Source organism: Melozone crissalis, unplaced genomic scaffold, assembly GCF_028551555.1.
Source record: "Melozone crissalis strain CALT ecotype California unplaced genomic scaffold, PUWL_Pcris_2 ptg000013l_1, whole genome shotgun sequence".
NCBI lineage: Eukaryota > Metazoa > Chordata > Aves > Passeriformes > Passerellidae > Melozone > Melozone crissalis.
This window is the reverse complement of record NW_026535791.1, coordinates 49,001,690-49,026,480: the sequence shown is the minus strand read 5'-3', so window position 1 is coordinate 49,026,480 and position 24,791 is coordinate 49,001,690. Positions and strand designations below refer to the sequence as shown.

At 38.7% G+C, this 24,791-nt stretch overlaps 1 protein-coding gene across 1 annotated transcript; it reads left to right on the top strand.

Moving 5' to 3' along the window:
- Window positions 1-598: 598 nt before the first annotated feature.
- Window positions 599-21,414, top strand: CDC16 (cell division cycle 16). The gene is made up of 18 exons (XM_054271961.1): window positions 599-705; window positions 3,800-3,854; window positions 4,760-4,857; window positions 5,341-5,379; window positions 6,208-6,348; window positions 7,731-7,890; window positions 8,522-8,616; window positions 9,242-9,375; window positions 9,983-10,062; window positions 11,615-11,664; window positions 12,334-12,407; window positions 14,377-14,502; window positions 15,821-15,973; window positions 16,587-16,650; window positions 17,111-17,172; window positions 19,250-19,385; window positions 19,940-20,030; window positions 21,125-21,414. The coding sequence occupies exons 1-18, from the start codon at window positions 658-660 to the stop codon at window positions 21,388-21,390; spliced, it is 1,872 nt and encodes a 623-aa protein (XP_054127936.1). The 5' UTR covers window positions 599-657; the 3' UTR covers window positions 21,391-21,414.
- The last annotated feature ends 3,377 nt before the right edge of the window (window positions 21,415-24,791 follow it).

The window sequence follows — 24,791 nt, the reverse complement described above, 5'->3', positions numbered from 1 at the left end:
TCTCCCATCCCTGCAAAGTCCTGAGGGAGCGCTTTCACCGCAAGGCTGCAGCAGCCGAGGGGGCTCTCAGGGCAGCCGATCTCTGTAGGAGCCCTGGCAGAGACATCATGGAACCACACAGTGTGCTGAGCTGGGAAGGACCCACAGGGATCATGGAGCAAACCCAGACCCTGCACATCCCCAAGGGACACACTGTGTCCAAAAGCTCCTGGAGCTCTGTCAGGCTTGGTGCTGAGGCACTTCCCCGGGGAGCTGTTCCAGTGCCCAGCCACACTCTGGGTGAAGAAGCTTCTCCCTATATCCAACCTAAACCTGCCCTGACTCAGCTCCAGGCCATTCCCTCGGGCCACATTCCACGGACAATCTTGCACTTCGAAACTGTGACGAAGCCCCTCACCACAAATGTCTCTCTCTCTCCACAGTACGGACCTTAGAGAAAAGTCCCAGCACATGTTTATTTAGGGCGTGTGGAGGCAGCAGGGGGATGTCCCGGGCGGCCGCCGCGCTCCCGGAACGCCGCGCTCGGGGCGCTGTTTCCGGGAGGGAGGGAGGGAAGGTAGGGGGCGGGTTTGGGCGCTGCACCGGCGGGCGGCCCGCGGTGCCTCGGCGGCTCCGGCATCCAGGGCGGCGCGGGAGGGAGACCGGGAAGGAGGGAGGATGAACCTGGAGCGGCTCAGGAAGCGAGTGCGCCAGTACATCGACCAGGTGAGCGCCCGGAGGGGCTGCTGGGGAACGGGCGGCAGAGCCACGGGTTCTCCTCGAGTTAAAACCGCGCTCGGCGTGGCTCCCGCAGAGAGGGAGGCCGGGGAGCGGTGCCGGCCTCTGCAGCGACGGAGAGGGCGTGAATTCGTGATGGTGCCCGTGAATTTGTAATGGTGAATTTGTTGTGATGGTGCCCGTGAATTTGTGATGGTGCCCGTGAATTTGTAAGGGTGAATTTGTGATGGTGCCCGTGAATCTGTAATGGTGAATTTGTGATGGTGCCCGTGAATTTGTGATGGTGAATTTGTGATGGTGCCCGTGAATCTGTAATGGTGAATTTGTGATGGTGCCCGTGAATCTGTAATGGTGAATTTGTGATGGTGAATTTGTGATGGTGCCCGTGAATCTGTAATGGTGAATTTGTGGTGGTGCCCCGTTCTCCCGAAGGGGAAGGAGCGGCGGTCACACCGGGGTGCGGCGGGCCGGAAGAGCCGCCTGTGGGTGTCCAGCGGGAGCCGGGGCCTCCCGGTGGGTGTTCCTGGTTTCCCCCTGGTGTGGAGAAGGAGGAGGGGAGCCGCCGTGCGGCCGCTGTGTAGCGAAGGCGTGTTGGCAGGATCCCGCCCTCGGGTTGTGCAAGCTGGGCCGTGCCTGCCTAAGGCAGGGGGAAATGGCCTCTATCGCACCCGGGCGGGCTCAGGTTAGGTTGGACATCAGAAGAAAAAAATCTCTTCGCTGAAGCGGTGATTAGGCTTGGAACCGACTTCCCAGGGCAGTGGTGCAGTCACCCTTCTTGCAAGTGGACGTGGCTCTCAGTGATATGGGTTGGTGACCATGGTGAGCTCTGGCAAAGCTCGGGCTTGATTGTCTTGGATGGCTTTTCCAGCCTTAATGATTCTGTGATCGTTACAAGGGGAATGGATTCAAACTAAGAGGAGTTAGGTTTAGATTAGATATTAGGAAGAAATTCCTTACTGTGAGGATGGAACTTGAAACAGGATGCCCAGAGAAGCTGTGGATGCCCCATCCTTGGCAGTGTCCAAGGCCTGGTTGGATGAGGCTTTGAGCAGCCTGGTCTAGTTAATTTAAACCTGGAAGGTGTATCTGCCCCTGGCAGGTCAGAACTAGACAGTCTTTAAGGTCTCTTCTGAGCCAGACCATTCTGTGATTCCCTGGCTGGTGATGAAGCTGCCCATCACGCTCCTGCAGTGCTGCAGACGCCTCGTAGGAGGGCAGGGTTGTTTTCATTTGTTGATGGATTCAGCAATTATGTTACTGCAGGGCAAAAAAAGAAAAAAAAGACACACGACGAAAAATGCATAAATAAATTAGGTTAAATGTAGCATCAAACTGTTCTGCTCTTCTTCCAGTTCAGACTTGATGCAGGCATCACTGCTGAGGAAAGCACACCCCTTAAATCAGCAGAGGCATTTCTCTGTGTGGCCAGCAAGTCTGACTGAAAGGCTGGTTAGGGACCTAGGCTAATTTGGTGGGTTTGATTGGTTTGGTTTGCTGCTCTCATTTGTGTTAAACTGTTTCACCAAGCTGTTTTGCCACACACTCTTGCACTTCTGTGGAAGGGGCATCAGGAGGAGCATAAAATTGCTTTTTTGTGTAATAATGTGTCATCCTATAGTACTGTAAAAGTGCTGAACAGAAGTCATGCAGTGCCTTGTGGGCCTGGATTATACCTTTCTTTTGTGGTGTTGAGGTAATAATTTAAATCTCTTTTCTTGTAGACAGCTACTAAATGTGTGTGGGGTTGCTTTGTGGGTTTTTGTGGATTTTTTCCTCCTTGGGAGTGCAGATTGAAACCAAACTATTCTCATGACAAATTTGGTGGGTATTATTAATCCCATCAAGTAGGAAATGTAGGAACACATGATAGAAGACACCACTTCGGTGGTGTAGTGCTTTGTGAGGACTGGGACAGCATCAGTGTGTGCCTGTCAGAGCAACTGCCAGAGCTGCCCTCCCAAAGCACACACCAGTCCCTGAGGTTCTGAACAAACTGCAATGGTGCAGGAGGGGAGAGAAGCCATCAAGGCTTGCTCAGTCTTCAGAGAGCCACAGACTGGTTTGGGTTGAAAGGGACCATAAAGAACATCTGGTTCCAGCCCCCTTCCAGGGCAGGGACACCTTCCACTGGAACAGGCTGCTCAGAGCCTCATCCAGCCTGGCCTTGGACGCTTCCAGGGATGGGGCACCCACAGTTAATCTGAGCAATCTGTTCCAGTGCCTCAGCACTCGCAGCAAAGAACTTCCTCCTAACAGCTAAACCTACTTTCTTTTTCAGTTTGAATCCATTCCTCCTTGTCCTCTTGCTGCATGCTCTTGTAAAGTCTTACAAATCCTTGCAATGGCAGGGTATTTGTTAATTGTCCAGCATACCCTGGGAATCATATTAGGCTTCCTTGCATGGACTGGGATAAAAAGGAGCAGCAAGAATGCCTGGTGATCTTCTCAGGAGATAACCCCAGCCAGTTCTGTGAGATTTTTGCCTGGCACCCCAAATCTGGTGGCAACTTTAGCAGGGTCAGTGGGATATATCTGCAAATTCTGCTTCTGTCTGATCTCTGGTTGCCACCACTCCTACCTATTTCACTCATTTCTGCCAAAGTGGAGTCTCAAGAGTGAAAATGTGTATCCAAGCAAAAGGGGAAATGCATGCAGGCACTATGGATTTATGTGAAGTTGAAGTGTCTTGACTGGAGAATGAACATTTCTTCATCAGAGCTGGTGCTGCTGAAGTTACCTGAAGTAATTTTGGTGCCCTTTTTTATATACAGTATTGTCTTTTTTCTAAAATGTGGCATTTTTTAAACTGGAAATGGGGATTCTTGCTACTTTTCCAGTGATGGCAATTCAACTAATGACCTGTTGCCATACTTACACAGCACATAACTTCTGGTCAAAGATACCTGCAGTATTGGCCCTTTTGAACTATTTTTTTATGTTACAAAGATCTGAAATGTGAATCACCATTCATTGAGACTACATGCACAAGATATTACCTCTGACTGATGTACAATGTATTTCAACATCATTCAGGAAAGCCAACCCCAAAGGAATACTAATTATTTCTATCATGCTTTTACAGCAACAGTATCAAAGTGCCCTGTTCTGGGCCGACAAAGTAGCTTCACTCTCTCATGGTAAGTGGTCACTTTTTACATTGTATTTTATTAACTACTTTCTGATAGGGTTGTGTTTTGGTGGGGTTTTAGTACTGTATGGCCAAACATTGACATTTTGAGTTTGGTTTAAGTGCATTTTTGTGATCTTTGGAATGCCATTTTCCTAAATAGAGCAGAGCTCATCTTCCTTGGCTTTTGAACTTTGTGTTAAAATTCATGTTTGAACAAACCTTAAGGTTTGCTTTCCTTAAGAAACAAAAAAAACAAGAGCAACAAGAGAGCACGGTGGTTTCCCCCAGGACTCAGGGTTGCCCAGGTGATGAGTACAAAGTGTGTTTACACTGAGAGGGAGTTGATGCTGCCCATGGCCTCTGGCACTCACACTTCTTAAAGTGATCCCAGGGACTTGATCCCACAAAGGCTTTGGTTGCCAGTGAGGTAGGAGGGCAGTAAGCTGTGCTTCTGAAGTTGCAGCTCCAAGCTATGGAAGTCTAGTGCTTTCACTCTTGTTAGGTTCCCACTGATCTTTTTATTGAGAGAGACATTTATGGGTTGTTTTTTTCTGCCCTATATCCAAGAGCAGGGTAGCCTGCAACTACTGTTTTTTTAATCTGTATCACTGTGGTCTCCTTCTCATGACACACCTCTATTGTGACATTCTTTGTATTCACTGTCCAGTGCAACATCTGAGGTCTTTAAAGTTAAAATCTGATTATCTTTTTAATTTTAATCTCTCACTGATTGACACTGTAAGTACTTTATACACATTTATAAATAAAATTTTGTAACTCAGTCAGATGCTAGAGTATGAGGAAGATACTTCTCTAGTGAAGCAAAAGTGAACATTCTGTATTAAAATATGCTTGATAATGTTTGAAGCTATGTTGTAAAGCAATGGTTTATAATCTGTTCTTTTACTTTAGAGGAACCACAGGATATCTACTGGCTGGCCCAATGCCTTTACCTGACAGCTCAGTACCACAGGGCAGCGCACGCCCTTCGATCGCGGAAGCTGGATAAGGTGAGTCCTTTTGGTCAAAGACAGCCTACTGTTACCCCTCTTTTAAGGCTCTGCTGCTAACCACAGTGACTTCTTCACCATCACAGTAAGAAAAGTAATTAAGAAAGCTGCATTATTTAGTTTATAAGGCCCTGTGTTCAGTCAGTCAGGTTTATAGCATTGTCCCCAAACAGGGCCACGGAACAGAGAAGGGGTCTGAGGATGTAACTGCAGCAGGTATGGGAAGGTGGATTGTCACTTCACATGTAGTTCTTTCAATTTTCCTTCTGTTCTGATGACAAGTGGTAAAGACAAGAGTCAAGTAAGTTCCTTTGAGAATTTACTAGTAGAGAAAGGATCACAGGCTTGGTAAGGAAGGACTTTTGGTGGTGAAAGGGGTGAAGAAGCCATAGCACTGGAAAAGGAGAGAGCAAAAGGGACTTGAGCAGTGTAAACAAACATGTTCACTCTTTATAACTGATATGTATGAAACTTTTCTTTCAGTTGTATGAGGCATGTCGCTACCTTGCAGCCAGATGTCACGTGAGTACACATTTTAACCCCTACTGGAAACAAGCTAAACTAAATAAAAGACATCTTGGGAAGATTAGGCACCTGACAGGCAGTGTATGTGTATATATATATATATATATATGTTCATTGGAACAACAGGTTTAAATTTTCTGACAGTTGATTTCATTCTTTAACTTTCAGTTGGGTCACTGCAGCATCCATTGTGGCACTAATTGGAAGGAATCCAACTGACCTTTTTCCCAGGAAATACTCCTCTAATATTTTGTGGGAAAAGAATGTGAACCATTTTTGTCTCATGTCTTCATGCTTATACTTTTATTTGCTTGGTTGTAATCTGACCAGAGGAGATGTGATTTATGGTGGTGTAACTATAGTTAGCAGCTTTGTACTTCTGTATAAGATCTCATACATAAAAGGTAAAATGCAGTGCTTTCAGAGACACAACCGAATCAATTGGTAGATTAAATACACAGAAATTTGAAATAGAATAATGTGCTGCTTATAGAATAAGATGATGGTATTTTATTAAAACCTGTGTTAACTATTTTTAAAACCTTACCTGTTTCTCTGACTGCATAATTCTGAATAATACATTTTTCTGTACATGCTTTATTTTATAATTTTCGCGTATTTTTTGCATAGTATAGATGACCAGTGAAAGAGCTAACTGCAATTATAAAATGACAAATGGCCACATAAGAAAATACATGCATGAAAAACCTGCTGATAAACACTAGTTGTTATAACCTATGCCTTTGAAACATGATGCTGTGTTTATTAGTGCTTTATGTACAAATTCTTCAAAACCTTGTTTTTTACATTCACATGTTTGATTAGTATGCTGCAAAAGAGCATCAACAGGCCTTGGATATTCTTGATATGGAGGAGCCAATCAACAAACGACTTTTTGAAAAGTACTTGAAGGATGAAAGTGGGTTGAAAGATTCTACCACAGACTGGGAGATGTCACAGTCCTCAGTAAGTGACATTATTTTTAAAAACATTTTTGTAGGAAAAAAACCTGTGAAGTCAGAAAGTGATTTCACAGCTATATGAATCTGATAGTGCATTGAAGCTTTCTTTTTCAGCTAACATAATTTTCAGAAATGCTGAATCATTCTTCTTTCAGTCACACATTGTGTGTTAGCTTGCCTGTATGGAAGTAACCCAGTATGCAAAAATAAACAGTGCTTTTCAACAACTTCTTATAAGTTATTTGCAGACGCTTTGCAGGAACTTCATGATCTAGCATTGGTTTTTACAGTCTTTAGCTCTTTCTTGATCATGTGTCCTAATATTGCTTTCAATTGGGCTGCAGGTTCTGAGATAACAAAGCAAGTTTTTTTTCTCATCCAGTTATTTTTAATGAAATACTTCATAATCACTCAAGTGTTGTTCTCAGTGGGATATTCTTTGATCACATTTGTGAAAATTATGTGAGGTGAAGGTGAAATTTTTGAAGCTCAGTGAAAAAATTCTGTGTAGAGACACAGTTTAAAGAGATTGTTATGGTGTGTAGGCTGAAGAGTCTGTGAAGAGTTGTTAGTTTCAGAGGTACAGATTAAAATTTCTTAGCTGAAATTACAGTGTAGGTGATTGACAGATGGCATTTTCCCTGGAAGACTGAAGTAGCAAAGTGGGTTACATTGCTGATGTGAACTGATTTTGAGTGCTGATATAATGAGATTAAAGGATTGTTTAGTCTGATGATCGAGGTGGGTAATGTGTTAACTTCCTCTTTTGCTGACACTTTTGTGGCCTTCTGACTGAACTAAATACCCATCAAGGGAATTTGGAAAGAACATGTTAGTCAGTAAACATTGTAGCACAACTGGTAATTATGGGCTTTCACTGTTTCCTTTTGTGGAATATCTATGTTTTGGATTGAAAACAAGGATTTATTTTTCTGTTCAGAACAATTGATTGAGTCCATTGATTTGGCCTTTTTCACCTCTACTGTGGTCATTCTTGTCTTGCATGAAATATGTGGTTTAATGGTCAGCAGAGAAGTGTATTGCCTTTGGAAGGGACAATTTCTCCATGTTGGATATGAAGGGAATTTAGTATAATGAAGTTACAACTCAGTATCAGAGAGCTGGATGCCAGAATTAGGAAAGAGAAGCTCTGTCCTCTGTTGTTTATTTCGAGCATCTGTTTGTTTGGGTAACCTGACAGAGAATGCTTCAGATTTTTCTTTGAGATAGTAGAGACAACTTTTTATTTAAAGACAGCACTAGAAAACCAGTTTCTATCATACATGAAACACTTTCTACTTTCCAGGGAGCACATTTGATTTGTGCTGAAAACTAAATTGCAAACAATGATTCAGTCTTTGACCTCCAGTCCTGCTTTTCCACCAGATCAAGAGCTCTATATGCCTTTTACGAGGGAAGATCTATGATGCTTTGGACAATAGAACCCTGGCAACCTACAGCTACAAAGAGGCCTTGAAGCTGGATGTTTACTGTTTTGAAGCATTTGATCTTTTAACGTCACACCATATGCTGACAGCACAGGAAGGTCTGGAGAGAAGTATTTCTCAAACACAAGTCAAATTTACCTGCTTTCTCAAGATGTGTTTTCCTAGATAAAAATTAAGGCAGTACAACAAGTAACAGACTCCAAAATGTTAGGAACAGAAAGTGTATTAAATAAGTGAAAATTATGATTTGCACAAATTTGCATTTGAACTTTTATTTTCAAGTCCTGCAGTGCTAAGAGTTGAAAGAAACACAGTAATCCAGCTGTCCTGCTTGTCAGCTCCTGAAGCTCTTCTGCTCTGCCCAGCCCAAAGTTTTGTCCTGTGTTCTCAATTTCATAGGCTTTGAACCAATGAAACCCTCCTGGGCTTTGCTTAGGCATTAGTTAATAGAGCATTCCAAGTGATAACATTTGACATGTGGAGTAAATAAAAATAATGGTGTGTTATTTCATCTTTATTACATTTTATTTTAAAGTGTAGAAGGAGTAACTAATTAATCCTAAATTTCCAAAATTAGTAGTGTTATCTGTTTCAGTGTATCTGTGCTGTTATAGTCCTTGCAGTTGGGATGACCATCATAAAATTCTTTGTATCTCTAAGTTCTTGAAATGTTGGATCATGCTGTTTCTTCTGTAATATGACCATTTCAATGTTTTTTAATTCATATAGAAAAAGAACTCCTTGAATCTCTACCTCTTAATAGACAATGTACGGAAGAAGAGCAGGAATTGCTTCACTTTTTATTTGAGAATAAATTGAAAAAGGTAAGTCCCAAAAATCTGGAGAATTCATTGAAAGTCTTGACTTTGAGTGTAAATTTTCTTGGATCCCATTTATTCAGAACATAGAAATAAATATGGACTTTGTAATTTTAAAAAAAATTTATGCAGTACAACTCACTATGCAATAGTGTAACAGTTTTCTGTTAATTGTTTTCTGCTGTGGTAGCAACTTGAAATTCTGATTTATGTTTTTGAAAATTTATTTATTGACAAACTTCTGGGTGGGGTAAAGGAATGTTAATAACATAGACAAAACATCAGTTACCTGAAAATATTCGACTATAAGAACATCATTCCAGATTATTCTTATCCAAAGATAAGATGATAAGGAGCACTAAAAATATATATTGCTCAGTTTTAATTTCTACAGCCCACATGAAACATATTGACTATGGCAAGCATCTTTTGTGTTCTAAATGAGCTTTTAAGTACATTTTAAAGCAGCATTTTACCAAATACAGGTTTTATGGACTTTCAGATTAAAAATAAAAATTTCAAGAACTTTAAAGCTTCTTAAATATTCTTTTAGGACTAAAAATAATAATACTTATACCATCTGATTTTAGTTTAGTTTTTTGTTTCAAATGTTGTTTCTTTTGTCTTTCAGTATAATAAACCCAGTGAAACACTGATTCCTGAATCAGTAGATGGTCTTCAGGAAAACCTGGATGTGGTAGTATCCCTAGCAGAAAGGCATTATTACAACTGTGACTTCAAAATGTGTTATAAGCTTACTTCAGTGTAAGTGTGCAAAGCAACTTTGAGGTTTTTTTTCTCATATGGTGGAGTGTAATAATTATGCCTGGACTTACAGAAAATATTGTTGTTCAATGGGTAAACATGTATTGCAATGTACATGTCATGTGTTATATGTGTCTCAGGTATTTAAAATGTGTACTTTGTGTCTGTCAAGACATGGTATAATAATAATACATATCAGAAGTCTCCAAGGTAAAACTCAGCTTAATCAGCACTGTGCTGAACTTCCCTTTATTCATCCTCTTCCTTATTCTGGAAAAGATGAACAGCAATGCTGTTTGCTGTCTACTGGTTAAATTTGAAGTGACCTGCAAAACAGAAGAGCATTTCATTCTGATTTTCTAATTGTATATTCATCTTGAAAGAATTTTCTGTTATCTTCTTTTGTTAAGCTAAATTAACTGTTGTATTTCTGGTCTAAAGAGAGCCTTTATTATGCTGTTAATGGCTGTGCTTTAATCATAAATAGTTTTCTAATGCCTAAAGTGGCAACTAACTGGAACATTACATGCTATACAAGCAGTTTGCTTTTAACACATTAAAGTTTTTGAAATGTGCATTACAGTTTTTTTATTCTTTATTTTTTTAGAGTGATGGAAAAAGATCCCTTCCATGCAAATTGTTTACCTGTACATATAGGGACACTTGTGGAGCTTAACAAAGCAAATGGTAAGGAACACAGCATTTAATACAACTCAACAGAAGGCTGTAAAGCCCCAGTTTTAGTAAAGAATTAAAGATGCCAAGAAACCCCTTTATATACCATATGAAAAATTACATCTATTTTTCCTTCTCTTGAAACCTGCTGTTTCAAGAAAACAGTGGTAACTGGTAAAGAAGGGAGTATCAGAGCTGACAGCAGGGTTAGGGGAAGTAGATGTGCAAAGAGTTCATGGTCATGAGTGTAGCTGTGTTTTAACCACTGGACTGTGTAGCCAGGAGGCCTGTGAGCTACACTGCCTCATCCCTGTCATTGTGATTTCTGCTTCCAGGTGATCTTTGTACAGTATCTGGCTGCACTTTTTCTGCTTAAGAATAAAATATAAAAAAATCAACTAGAAAGTAATCTTCAGCAATGGTGTATGCTTAGGTGGACATGAGAAAAAATTCTAGACTCTCCTTGCTTTTGCTGTTGTGAAGGCCTCTCTTTAGTTCAAACAAATTAATAATCATGCAACACTTTGATTGGAATTACAGTAATAGCTTACTTGCAGCTGGGGTAGCTTTTTCTCATTCCAGAATGCATATAAAACAAGGGAGTAGCTTGAATATCTTTAAAATCACTTGGAAAATAGAATGAGGTGCTCGTATGCTGTGCAGTCTCTCAGGATGGTGCATTATATATACACAAATAGGTCATTAGGTGTGCTGGTACTTCTTGGGGATTAGTGAATGTTATTTTACAGTTAAGTACATCTGAAAATGGGGCCACTACTCTGATTTTTCTTCTAAATCTGCCTTGAGAAGCATTATGTACAGAAGTTAATGTTTTGTAAGCCAGTTGTAATATTATTTTTTTTCTGAGCTGAGATACAAAGTGCTCCAGGACAATCTCATTGGTTTAAGAGCACTGTACTCTGGAAAAGTAGAAACTTTATGTGCCCTGATGCTATTTCCTTTGAAATTGCATAGGCAATAGAATTGTTATCCTGTAGCTGATTACTACTGCTGCTATTAGAAAATCTGTAGTAAGTTATTTCAGTAACTAGAATTATAATTTTTACTAAAAAAGTAATCACTTGGAATTATTCCAAATAATATAATAATTTATTTACTTTTGTCCTATTTTCAGCATATTAATGCTCAAGACTCTACTTTGAAATGGATCTAGCCAGTATGTTATACCTTTTAGATGTAGGAAGTTGAATAGTGTTTTACCTTGACAAGGTACATTCAAGTGCAATACTACTGGCATTTATTGTAATGTATGGTAATGACCTAAGTTGTTGCAGAATTCTTAAAGGGTGGGAAACAGAGCTGCTTATTTGTGTCTTGTGAAGACTTATGGGTTGTTTTGGTTGGGTTTTCTTTAGCTAATTGCAAAACTGAATCTATTTTGAGGCGATTTGAAGCATTTTAACTAAAACAAAGCATTTTGTTCATTTGTGAATTAATAATGTTAGATGTTCTGTATATTTTGTATGGAAAGCTAAAAGACTTAAAACATCTAAGTGTTTTAGCATGTTTTAATTTTCTTTTCTTGTTTCTTCCCACTATGTAGAACTTTTCTATCTTTCTCACAAACTGGTGGACTTGTACCCAAATAATCCTGTAAGTTGTTCTAAGTTTTTGTTGTCAGGTAGTTTCTTTTTTTAGGTGAAAGCACATAAAAGTTATAATGTATTAGTCTGAGCTACAGAATTCAAAATCTGTTTCTGGATGAAGCTTGTAGAAATGGTTCACTCCTTTTATGTTCTCTACATTGTAATTTCTTTACTCCAAGGTTCTTTTTATAAAATTAAGTACCTGTAAAAGGTATTCAGTGCCAGTTATTTACTTTGATTAATAATTTAAAACAAATGCTACAGTAATACATGTCTCTGAGCAACCTTTTCCAGTGTTTGATCACCTTCACAGTAAAAATTGTTTTCCTTTGACTTGATCTTAATTTCCCATCCTGCAACTTGTACCCATTGCTTCCTGTCCTATTACTGCACCCCTGAAAAGAATCTGGCTCTGTCTTGTATTCCCTACCATTAAATAATTGAAGACAGCAGTAAGCTTCCCACTTAGCTCTTTGTGAGGCTGAGTAAGCCCCAGTTAGAAAGGTACCTGCCAGCAGTTCCAGCTTGTCTGTAATACCAAATAATTTGAAGAGCTGACTGATTTCAGTGGAAATGTTCCTAACTTCTCTAATGACCATGTCTTTCTCTCTTTTGATGCTTCACTGTGAGAAGTGTGATGTATCTAATAATATTCTATTTTGATTTTAATGTGTAGGTGTCATGGTTTGCAGTAGGATGCTATTATCTCATGGTTGGCCACAAAAATGAACATGCTAGAAGATATCTCAGGTAATTTTTTTTTCTGTTTTTCTTAGTGAATCTGTTGCTCACTTGCTAAGTAAACATTTATTGTTTGTGATTGTTTGAAGCTCATAAAGAGAAGCCTCAATAAACTGGTTACTATTTAAATACTTACATTGCCATCCTTTTTTTGGTATAGCAGTTTGGACCTCATCTGTAGAAATACTTTAAAAATGAGGAAGACTAATGTGGTGTCTCTCTAGGCAGTGACCTTCCTGTTCTGGGCAGGTGTAGTCCCTGCAGTTGCTTATGCTGCTGAGCTAATTACAGCTGTGGGTGATCAGGCCTCAGTTCTCAGTTGAGGGACACTCAGGTATTCTCCCAGGTTCAGGTTTCATATCTGAAAGGAAAGAATTATATGGAAAATCCCAATGTTTGGCTGTCCAGTTCCTTCTGTGCACAAGTGGGCTTTTTAGCTTTGGTCAGTGCTGTTTCCTGTAGGTGTTCTGTATGTGCAATGAATATCAGCACTGGGGAGCAGGACCTTGCTGTGAAGCAGGGCATTTGTTCTGGTGCTGTAAGCTCAAACTGAGAGGGCATAAATCAACCTGTAAGACTAATTTTTCCTGAGACCTTTACAGACAATATATGTAAAGATGGATTAGTCATTTATACTTTTTAAATGCCTGGTTATTATGAGTAAAATATTTAAATTCCTTACAAATAGCACTGTGAAATTCTTTAAATAGCTATCCTGAGTGATATATTTGGTTTTGGTGCTGAAATAAAAAACATCTTTAAATGTACAAGCATCTCTAGACAGCAAGAAAGTATCTGTGGATGTATGCTCTGATCAAAATTCAAAGCAGTTCTGACAAAAGGGAAAAGAGGTCTGCTGAAAGTGAAATAGTAACAAGATGCTTAAATATCTTGGAGAAGAATGGCAGTGTAAAGCTTACAAGGCTAGGGACAACTGTGGGCTACACAGCGGTTTCCAGAAAAGAAACTTGAAGACACAGTCAAATATCTACATATCTTTCATTGCTGTTATGGGTGGAAGATAAAAAGGTTTGAAAGTTTATATGTAAAGTGTTTAGATAGTGTCTAAATTTTATATCTAAATTATTCTAATGTTTGAAACTTTATATCTAAGGTTTTGTCTCAGAAGACAGAGAACAAACCATTCTCTAGGATCTTTGTGAGAAATAATGAGTTTAACTGTGACAGACAAAATTTAGATTATATGTTAGGAAAAAAGTAAACTGTTAAGGATAGTTAAGCAATATGATAGAATACCTAAGGAACATGTATTACTTCCATGTCAGAAGCTTTTAAGAAAAGACTGGGCACAGTTGTTATGAGCTGTTTAGTTATGAACACCCTTGCCTTCAAATTCAGAAAGTAATCTACAGAGCTTTCTAATGTTCTTGTCAATACTCCCTTTCTGTGAAGTCTCTGGGTTGCTGTCTTGATGCTCAGGTTGCAGTTTTCAGCTCAAGACTTGAGTGACATTTTGTATACTTCCCTGATGCATGGCCTGTGCTGTGACAAATGCTCATCTCCTTCTAAGCTAGCACAATTAGATGGCAAAATTTCAGCTTAGATATTCATTTGGTATAGTCATATCCTGCTTCTTAAACTTGGATTTGATAGAATATATTTATTTCAAAATGTATAGCTAGGATTTTGCAATGAGTTTTGAGTCACTGCTAATGTTTCCTGTATTTTATTTAATCCACGTACTATATCATTGTTTATGTTCAGTAATATCAAATAATTACTCCTGTCTGTGAACAGTAGCAGAAATAATGAAATCAATTCACAAGAATGTGTGATACTTCTAAGTGAGAAATAGTTTGAACTTTTAAAATGAGCTTTGTTTATCACTGGTTATTACTGACAATTATCTTAATAGATAACCTAACCATATAGCATAGCATTGCTGTCTGAGTAGACATCTGAAGCAGATGGAATTTACTTTCAGATGTGTTTGCTTGTGACTTGCTCTTGTTTTTAGCAAAGCCACGACGCTGGAGCGAACCTATGGCCCTGCATGGATAGCGTATGGACATTCCTTCGCAGTGGAGAGTGAGCATGACCAGGCAATGGCTGCGTACTTCACAGCTGCACAGCTCATGAAAGGGTCTGTACCTGTACAAACAGCATATTTGGGAAGATTCAAATGGATCCATAAGTAGTGTAGAATATTGACTTACATCTATTGGTTTCTCTGGCTCTGGATTGAAGGCACTTGAGATGGTAGTTCACGTTCAGACTCAGGTGTTTATAATTTCTTATTAGTAAAACAGTTTCACAACTATGAGTTTAGTAGCTTTTCATTAGCAAGGCACAAAATGGCTAACTATATCTTGTTATAAGGTCTTTTAAGACTAAGCTATCTAATTAAGAAAGGACACTTAGATTATTTTTCCTTTTAACCCAATAACTGATCTTTGGAAGCCCGCAATGCGGACTTCTCTGTCCAATTACAAAACATCACCCAAACCCATGAAGAAGAAGGAAAAAGAAGGTAAAAAAAAACAACCTGCCTCTACCCTAAAACCTCCATCTGGCTTCATATTTATTTCTATATTCTAAAACCCCAAACTCCAAGTCTTCCACCCTGTGATATTACACACTTCTAACTAACTACACACCCGTAATCCCAGTGCTATCAATCAATTTTGGAAGCCGTCTCCACAGCCTCAGGTCAAATACAGTGTTCTCTTGTGGGTCTGTGCCTTTAAGCACAGAAAATTCTCAGCATCCAGGATTCCAACATACATCCCTTTAAACAGTAGCAATGCATTTGCAACAATTATGTGGTAAAGAACAAGGGAGGGAAAACATCCCCAATAATTTAACCATCTACTTTCAAGTGCATTATTGTGATTATTTTTCTGATTTTGTAAGTTCTAAAGTCAAGTTTTATATATAGGTAATCTAAGTTCTGCCTGAACATCTTCTGAAATTTGTGAATCATGGTTGTCATACCAGCTCATCAATTGCTGCACAGTAATAGTTTGAACAGCTCTTTCATGCTGTGGGAGGGGGTTGTAAAATGAGTCATGAACTAATTGTGTCATATCGCATATAAAAGTATCACATTTGACTGTAGTTACTGGGAAATGTAATTCTTTTATCAATTACTTCTTCCATATTCCATTTGTAAATTAAATGTATGAATGAAATTAAGGGAAAAACCATCAGAACTAGACTTAAGTGCTGAGAAAATACATGTGATTGCAGGGCAGGTTACAATGATCTATTGGAATTCAGTCTCTTGTTAAACAGAGATGTAAAATCTTTTAACCTTCCCCTTAGGTTAGTAGTCCATTTAAATCAGCTTTTACTTGTATGTACCTAAACATATGCAAACAGTTGGCATGTCTTTATAGTTTGTGACTCTGTTCTTGAGAACCACCCAGAAACAAACCTGCACTTTGTTTTATGGTTTTTAGGTGTCATTTGCCTATGCTGTATATTGGACTGGAATATGGTTTGACCAACAACTCCAAGTTGGCTGAACGGTTTTTCAGCCAAGCTTTAAGCATTGCACCTGAAGATCCTTTTGTTATGCATGAAGTTGGAGTGGTGGCATTTCAAAATGGAGAGTAAGCTTGCAAAATGTGATCAAATACTATCTTAAACATGGATTATTCTTAATTGTAATGTGCCAATATATCTAAAGTATCTAAAGTACTTATATTGAACTGTAGTGTCTTTTGGTCATAGTTTAGATGGTGTTGACCTTAAACCCTTGCTTTCTACAATGTTCTTCCTTGTGTAAGATTGAACAAGAACAGAATTTAATGCTCAAGGAACATCCAGAGGTTCATGCTATCTTCCATGTGCCTGTCATTGTGGAGTTGCATGCCTGAAAAGGCATCTATCTGCACACATATTATAAAATTTTGTACAGCAATACATTTTGTCAGCTCAGGAGGTTCCAAATTTATTCTGGGGGAAAAAAACCTAACCTATATAAGAATTGTTTAGCCAATATTTTTAGTTTGATTCTGATTTTTTTTGTTTTGTTTTGTCTTGTTAGCTCTTAGGACCACAATGCACAATATAGCCAAATGTAAATTACTGGGGTTTATATCTAATTTCACTCATATGATGAAATAATGTCATAGAAATCTTTTTGAATACAGTTTTCTCATACTGCTGATGCAAACTCTTCACTAATTTACTTTTCTTTCTCCCCACCCCTTCAATCCTTAGCTGGAAAACTGCAGAAAAGTGGTTCCTTGATGCACTGGAAAAAATCAAAGCTATTGGAAATGAGGTATTTATTCTAGTAATGTGCAAGATCATAAATTTATAAAACTCCTGCAAATTCTGTAATAGCTTGTGACAAAACATGTTGTGCTTATTTTAAGATAGAAGTAATGCAGTATAAATTTTATTTTGAAACTGTGCCTTCAGTGCTCCTAGGCTGAGACTTGACTTGACTTTTTCTAGTTAAGTAGAAAGCAAGTTTTGTTTGGTTTGCATCACGTTTTAATAACACTGACCCTTTAAAGAAATATTATTAGCTTTGGGGAATGTAAAAAATATAAAAATTAGTTGTTGAATAAATGTTTTCAGCCTGTGTGTTTTGTTAAGAGTTTAAAATGCTTGTGGTATTTTTCTTGTTCATAAACAAAATTCCGTATTTATTTGTATGTTTTGTTTTTTTAAAGTAGACAAAATTTAGTTACAGTCTAGGAAGATGCAGTTATTTGAATTGTTGCATTATTTTGCAGGTAACAGTTGATAAGTGGGAGCCTTTATTGAACAACTTGGGACATGTCTGCAGAAAACTCAAGTAAGCAGAGTACTGGGGCTCCATTTCTCTGTAATGCTGCACAAATGTGTTTTCTCCCTCCTTTATACCAAGATGGTGTACCACATGAGAGCAGTGTAGAATTACCCTGTAAGAACAAGATTCTCTAAATCAGCTTGTGTACAAAACTGCATTAACCAACCCTTATATCCTGTTTAATACACAAAAGTTAAAGTACTTTATGTAAAAGCCTTTCTTTAGCTATTGATTCTTATTAGGGAATTAGTTGGAGGCTTTTAGATGCTTGTATAGGTGTGAATTTTAATTCTCCACTGTCCTGGTCCTCACATACTGAAATATGTCCACTGATTATTATATAAATACATAATTAACATAAAGGTAGGTTTATGACAATTAATTGCTTGGATTAGCAGTTACTATTTTTTACTGAAGTGAAATATTCAGTGGCATGAATTATAACACAGCAAGGGAGTCTTACTTTGTTTTTTAGAACAATACTATTTAATATTTCATTTCATGTTTCCATTCAATGAATAGAAAAAGTGCAAAGCACATATATACAACAGTTTTAACAGAGACATTTTTCTCATTAATTACCTTAATCTGACTTGAACCAGTCCTTTCTTTTGTTCAATCAATGCAATTTTTAAAAAATACTTTTAGTGGTTTTAATTGCTCAATTGGTGTACACTGTAATTTTTGTTTCAAAGCTGCTAATGAGAATGTGATTATGGTAGATGAAAGCTGTACTTCTGCTTTGGGTTTGGTAATAATTGCTTTGTGCTTTAATTGGCAATTAGTCTTCATTTTCATTATGAAATAAGGATGTATAACAGTTACTCCTTGTGCCAAAATCAAACAAAAGGCACTGCTTCTGAAATCTGTTCATGAGTATAATTGCAGGATTTTTTCAAATACTTGTTTTGTTTATAATTATTTTTGTCTTTTTAAAATTTCTACAGTAGTTTAACTGCTTACATCATGCTTTGTACAACTTTTAATATTTGCTCAGGTTTAGAAATCAAAGCTAAAATATTTTTGCATCCATGTAAACTATCTTCCAAGAAAATGAAGTTGAGAATTTAGGCAGCTGTACATATGCTTTCACATCTTAAAAAACTGTAGAAACTAATTTAGTAGTGTCTGTAATACATAATATGGCTATTATGAAAAACTTATTGGCTGTATGTCTACTCACTAATATTATGTCATTGAAATTTCAAAGCAGCATATTCAAATACAGTGGTAGTAGTCAATTGGATGTGTAAATACTATGAGTGGAAGTGAAATTGAAATCATGTGAAAGGTCTTTGCAGCAAGCAAACATTTGCATAATTTTTCTGCCTCAGTTGTTACTTGATGCCCTCTAACAACTTTGTGTGTTCCTCATTGCATAATTTCATTATCACTTTAGATATTAAAATTTCTTATAAACAGGTGATATCAATCTTTAACAATGTAGAATTAGGATGTCAAATGTGACAGTTTAATTTCTCAGAGTAATGCTGTGGTGTACATTTAATCCTTGTTTTATAAAATAACAAATGCAATAATCAGTGTAGTTAATAGACAGTTTTCAAAGACAGGTTGGTAGTTTGATAGATATCATAGATATGTGTAAGCCTATTTTTCTGATAGAGTGTGTTGCAAAATGATGAAGGTACCAGTGTGTGCAGCACTCAAGGGCTGTGAGATTTCTGCCCAGAGAGCTTTTCTCAGTTTGAATCGTGTGATTTAATCTCATACTGCTCCTTCTCTCCCTCAGGAAGGCAGATGAAAGCGACAGAAAGAAAGCCAGTCCTACAATGAGCAGCACTAAACATCTAAAGCAATTTACCATATCAAACAGCTAAGATCTCCAAATGGGACCTAGCTGTAGGCAGCTGTTTTCCTACATAAGGAGAACAATGATTTTTCAGTTACACTGAGGAAGAAAATTGTCGATATCCATGAGCCTTTTGTGCATTCTATTACTATGTTCAGAGTGCAAAGCAATAATTTTCAAGTTCTGGCACAATTGTGTTCCGCTTTGCTAAGAAAATACCCACAGGGCACTGTAAAAGCTTACTAACAGATGTCCTGTACTTACCCCTAACAGGAAGTATGAAGAAGCACTGGAATATCATCGCCAGGCTCTGGTGTTGATCCCTCAGAATGCTTCTACTTACTCTGCCATTGGCTACATACACAGCCTCATGGGCAATTTTGAAAGTGCCATTGACTATTTCCACACGGTACGTAACTGCCTGCAGCTGAAGGGCTGGTCACAGATTCTGTTATTTACTCTTTCACTCTGGTTTGGGTTTGGAACAAAGAACCAGCATTTTTTTCCAGCCTCCAAATGAGTGTTTATTTCATAGTCTTAATTTTTTTTTTTCTTAAATCTTCTATATTTTATTGGTTGGGTAAAAAATGGCCTCTTCGGCAAACTTTGAATTGCAATTTATGTATTATGTATGTAAGCTTCTCATGTACCTGAAATAATTTTAAATACTTCCAACTTAGAAATTTTACAGTAAGTAAACAGCAGCATATGTTGTAGCTCATATGTGAATGATTTCCTGTCTGTATCTATGTTCTGTTTTGGTTTTGTCCTTTCCTTGCTTACTACTTCAGCCAGTTCATATGATAGTGTTATTTTGGTTGTGCAATGTTTTGCTTTTACAGTGAAGACTATGCTCAGCTAGCATTGTGGAACAACAAACCAACAAACTGAACCACTGCAGACTTATGATGTAAATGTTTTTATTTGATGCTAAATACTTTTTACTGTTTTTTTTTTCAATAGGCCCTTGGTCTCAGGCGGGATGACACATTTTCAGTGACAATGCTCGGCCACTGCATAGAAATGTACATTGGTGATTCTGAAGCCTATATTGGTAAGTCTCTAACTTATGTGTCTCTTGAAGTCATTGAGTCCTTTGAGAGGACTGTAATGTCAAGGACTGCCTACTACTACCTAATTAACTCACAAAGTAGAGGATGTCTTTCTTGGGGTTTTTTGGGTTGGTTTTTTTAATGGCTAAGTGAGCCAGAACTTAGCAGATGACCACTGGTTTTTTGAGCAGCATGGCAGTACTCTCACCAGCATAAAGAGAGGAAGTACTTGATCATTAAAGGTGTCAATGTTTTCTTTTATAGAAAATATTGATTTGTGGCATCTTAGATTGCATAGGGAATGGGGGAAAAATTCAACAGAAGTATGGAGTTAGGAAATCAGAGCACTAATTCTAATGTTGTTGCAGAGCAAGGTATTTTCACCTTGTCAAAACTTGTCTCTGTGGAGACAGGATAGGTTCTTCTGACTACAAAAATACAGCTTTAGATATGGTTTAAAAAAAGTGCTTCATAACAGTAATACATTATATTGCCATGGGTTTAAATTTTCGATTAAGGATTTTCCCTGCAAAAACAGCTTCTATATTTTTTAATAGATTTCTGCTTCATTGAACTTAGTGATTTATCTGTAGTGAACACAGTTGATGTCTTGTCAAGCATGTTAAGAAGGCTGAAGCCTTAAAAGTAAAAGCCATCTGTGTGCTCTAGTGCCTTTCCTGCAGATTTTTCACACAATTGAAACAGATGTTTCTTCTCAATATTGTCTTGCTCCACATGTAGTCATTTAACACATCTGGAAGAACCACGCAGCCATGTGATATGCATTAATGCAAACCAAGCTGTGTGTAACTTAAACAAGAAAAAAGCCCCCTGGAGAACTGGGAAGGGAATTGGCAATTACTTCTCAAAACACACTTTTGAAACTGAGTTGTGTTTCTTGTATTGTGCTTTTTTGAGAAAGGAGGCTGCTGGATTTTTTCAGAACAACTCATTCAGCTTCAGTCATTAAGCAGCAGCACTCCTTGATGGTCTGAAAGCAGAGAATTATAGTAGTTTCTGAATGATAGTTTCTTTGAGATTACATTTTTTGTGAGTATTCATTTGAAATAAACTACTGGTTTGTCTGTTTTCCTAGGAACAGAGATCAAAGACAAATTAAGATGTTATGACTTTGATGTACACACAGTGAAGACATTAAAGAACATAATTTCACCTCCCTGGGATTTCAGAGAAATCGACATAGAAAGACAAACTGTGGATGAAAGTGGCATAGTAACATTAGAGACATCAAATCAAAGGAAAAGTACAGATACCAGTCGCCCATTGGAAGAAACATTTGAGATTGAAATGAATGAAAGTGATATGATGTTAGAAACATCAATGTCAGACCATAGTACGTGACCATAAATACTGGTAGAGAGCTCATTTTGTCTAAGTGTACTATGTTTGTTTTAGCATTTTTGTTATGGTGTTGTACTTTGATGAATTTGCTATTTTTTATATGAATTCAAACTACTATGTACTTAACACCGGGAGTTTTATAGTTCCTACTTTATAAATATTCCTTTCCTGATTCCTTATGAATCCCCATCTGAATCAAGAAGACCTCATTGCATTGATGTAGGCCATATACATAGTCTGAATCCACAGTGTTGGCTATTTTGCACATGCCTGTGCATTACTGAAGAGGAATTCAAGTTTTAGACACAACTGCACTTTGGAATTCAAGGGTATCAAGGGAGGAAGAGCTTGGGGGGAGTCTGTATTTTATCAGCAATTGCACACACTCTCACTGTGGAAATCTGTTGGGTCCAGGTGATCCCATTGCTTTCCTATGAGGGCCAGCACAGTGGTGCAGAGAAGTCTGGTTCTGTCCCAGTGGCAATGGGAATTGTGCTGTGGCTCCACAAAGGGAATGGGTGATACCCAAATTTCCCTTCCATATGTTAGAAAATATAGACTGGACTTTGCATTGAGTGCAGAATTCAATACCAGTCCCATATATTCTTAAACACAAGAAAATAAGGTGAACAAAAATGTTTTACTTCCTAGTTCTAAAACAGTCACTGAAAGTTACACATTCTCCTGAAAAACATAGTATGAGCCATGAGTCTTAAGTGAAAAAGTATCCAAGCAGAGTGTAGAAAAAATTAATAATTTAGGAGGCATATGTATCTCCTGGGCAGAGTCAGGTCTCTCTTCAGTGTGACTGGCAAAAGGAGTTCATACAAAGGACTTTATTTTCACTTGGAACCTGGTAATTGGGGTGTGGTTCAGGTGACTTCTTTGATGTAAATTTGGGATTTTTCCTGAACATTCTGGAAGGATCTCTAATGAGTGTGTCTAAGCAGCTGCTCTATTAGGCAGGTGTCTTCCTTTAAAGGATCTTTTGGATGTTATTTTTACATCTGTGCTCATGTATCCTGAATAACTGCAAACAAGACTATCTCATGGATAATATGACAGCAAAGGCTTGTTGCTGCACACAGAAGGATATTGCAAATAGATTCTCAAATATTCTCAAGGAACACAACTCCTTTTTCTCTATATCATTATTTTTAATCCAGCATATGTCAGTCTAGTTTTCTAGTAAGACATCATGGCAATTTCTAAATGGAAGGTGGCAAAATAATATTCTAGAGAATCAGGCCTTTTGACTACTGTCAGACATGGATATAAATCTTGCAGAGTTTTGTTCCAATTTTCTCATTGGCAAAATGGTTTTAAATATTGATAGAAGTTCATCTTTCTTCCTGCACTCCCCAGTTACAATCTGATGCTGTGTTGGCTGTGATAGCAACATTGGTTTATGTTATTCCTGCCTGTAGGAATCTACTGTGCCACTTCCTCAGCTGTGGTAATACAAATCCTTGTGTGGTTACATTGTGAATGAAATCAGGGAACTGGAACAGCATTTAAAAATATTTTCTAGATCTGATCAATTCTCAGGTTCAAGGAGAGCAAGCCACTGCTCTGTTACTGGTTGTCAGTGGGGCAGAGTGGTTGGAGTGGGAGGATGGAATAGTGAGAATGGGCATTGCTGTAACAGCAGCCTGTCGTGACACTGTGCTTGGCAGGTATCTGTTGGAGGTTTTTGGGCTGGCTATTGCTAACCTTTGTTTATTGGTATTAAAATTGCCCAGAAAGAAATGTATGCAAAGTGTCCTGGATTGTGAAGGACTCTTTTGGATGTCGGAGGAATTCTTGATACAGCTTCACTTGGCTCCAAGCCTCTTAGGCGGCTACAGTTGGGTTAGAGCTTGTGAGCTGGTTCATGATGTGTCTCAGACAGGACTTTAGGGGAAGTTCTTCTCTCCTCATTTATCTTCTGTTCAATGGTTTAACCTACTCTTGTTCTGTCCAAATCCCTGCCTTTGTACTGGCTGGCAGCATCTGTTTGCCCTGATCTTCTGCACCTCCCATCACCTGTCCTGCTCTTACTAGAGAGAGCTTGGTGCCTTTCTGGGTTATTATGACATTCACCCTGGCTCTAAAGTGAGTATTGTCCTCATGAGGACTTTGGTTATTAGTTTTGGCCTGACTTGACCTCAGATTCTTGATTCATGCTGCAAGCCATTGCCATTGCCTGACTTGGCTTTGGCTGCTGAGTACACGGGTCCAGGACTGTCAGGTTGGGTGGCTGATAAACATACCCCAAAAAGGGACATTTTTACTCTGTCTCATACCTTCATCTTTCTCTTCCAAGGATTAGTTTTGTCCCAGAGGGGGGAGATCTGAATGTTGCCTTAAAGGTTTTCAGAACAGTTATGAAAACCCACAAGATATTTGTGCTGCAAATGGCTCCAAAAGTTTCTTCATAGATAGTGCTGCCTAAAAGATTTGAAAACAAATAACATGTTAGTTCAGTTGATCAGGCTGCAGGTGCTAATAATGCCAGTCTTGCAAGTTTAAGCCCCAAGTGGCCCATTAACTTAAAAGTTGACTCAATGGTCCTTGTGGGTGCCTTCCAACTCAGAATATTCTGTGATTTCAGTTTTTGCAGCCAATGCCACCTACTTTTATTATTCCACATAAGATCATGTATTTCCTTCATGCTTTGGACAGCTGTTTGAGGAACTATCAATGCAGCAGGATATGAAGATTTGCAATGACCCTGTGTATTTGATTAAATTGCAGGCATTTTTGCTCCTTCTGTCTAATTTCCATAGCTCTAGATAAGTCTATCTTTAAATGTGTGACATGTCCTTACTTTGGAGCTTGCTGTACCTCTGCCACCAATTCTAGGAGATTTAGTCCAAGATATTCCAACTCACACAGGAATTTCAAGAAACTTTTGGATCTAGATATTGCAAAATTCATTGATTGCAATCTAGGACTAAAAACCCTTGCTCTAATTGATGGGTCAGTACTTAGAATAATCATGAAATCATAGAATGGTGTGGGTTGGAAAGGACCTTAAAGATCCTGTAGTGCCATGGGCAGGGACACCTCTGTGCCAGGTTGGTTATGGCCCTGTCCAGCACAGCTTTGACCACTGCCAGGGATGGGAATCCACAGTCTCCCTGGGCAACCTGTTCCAGTGCCTCAGCAGCCTCGCAGTAAGTTTCTCGCTAACATCGAGGTTAAATTTCCCCTCTCTCCGTTTGTACCCACTCTCCCTTGTCCTGTCACCGCAGCTCCTGAGGAAGCCAGGCACAAAGGCCGGAGGCACCTTTGGAAGGGCTCTCCCTGCTGCGTGGCCTCAGGGGCTCAGGCTGGCGTGCATTGCCGAAGTGTAGGCACTGCTTCATTATCACAGAGCCTCCCTGAGGGCATAAGGCTCCTGGCCTCACACAAGTAAT

Coding starts and splice junctions, on each gene's coding strand:
- CDC16 (XM_054271961.1), top strand. CDS start 658: ATGAACCTGGAGCGGCTCAGGAAGCGAGTGCGCCAGTACATCGACCAG. Junction 10,063..11,614: donor GGAGCTTAACAAAGCAAATG/GTAAGGAACACA, acceptor CCCACTATGTAG/AACTTTTCTATCTTTCTCAC. Junction 20,031..21,124: donor TGATTCTGAAGCCTATATTG/GTAAGTCTCTAA, acceptor CTGTTTTCCTAG/GAACAGAGATCAAAGACAAA.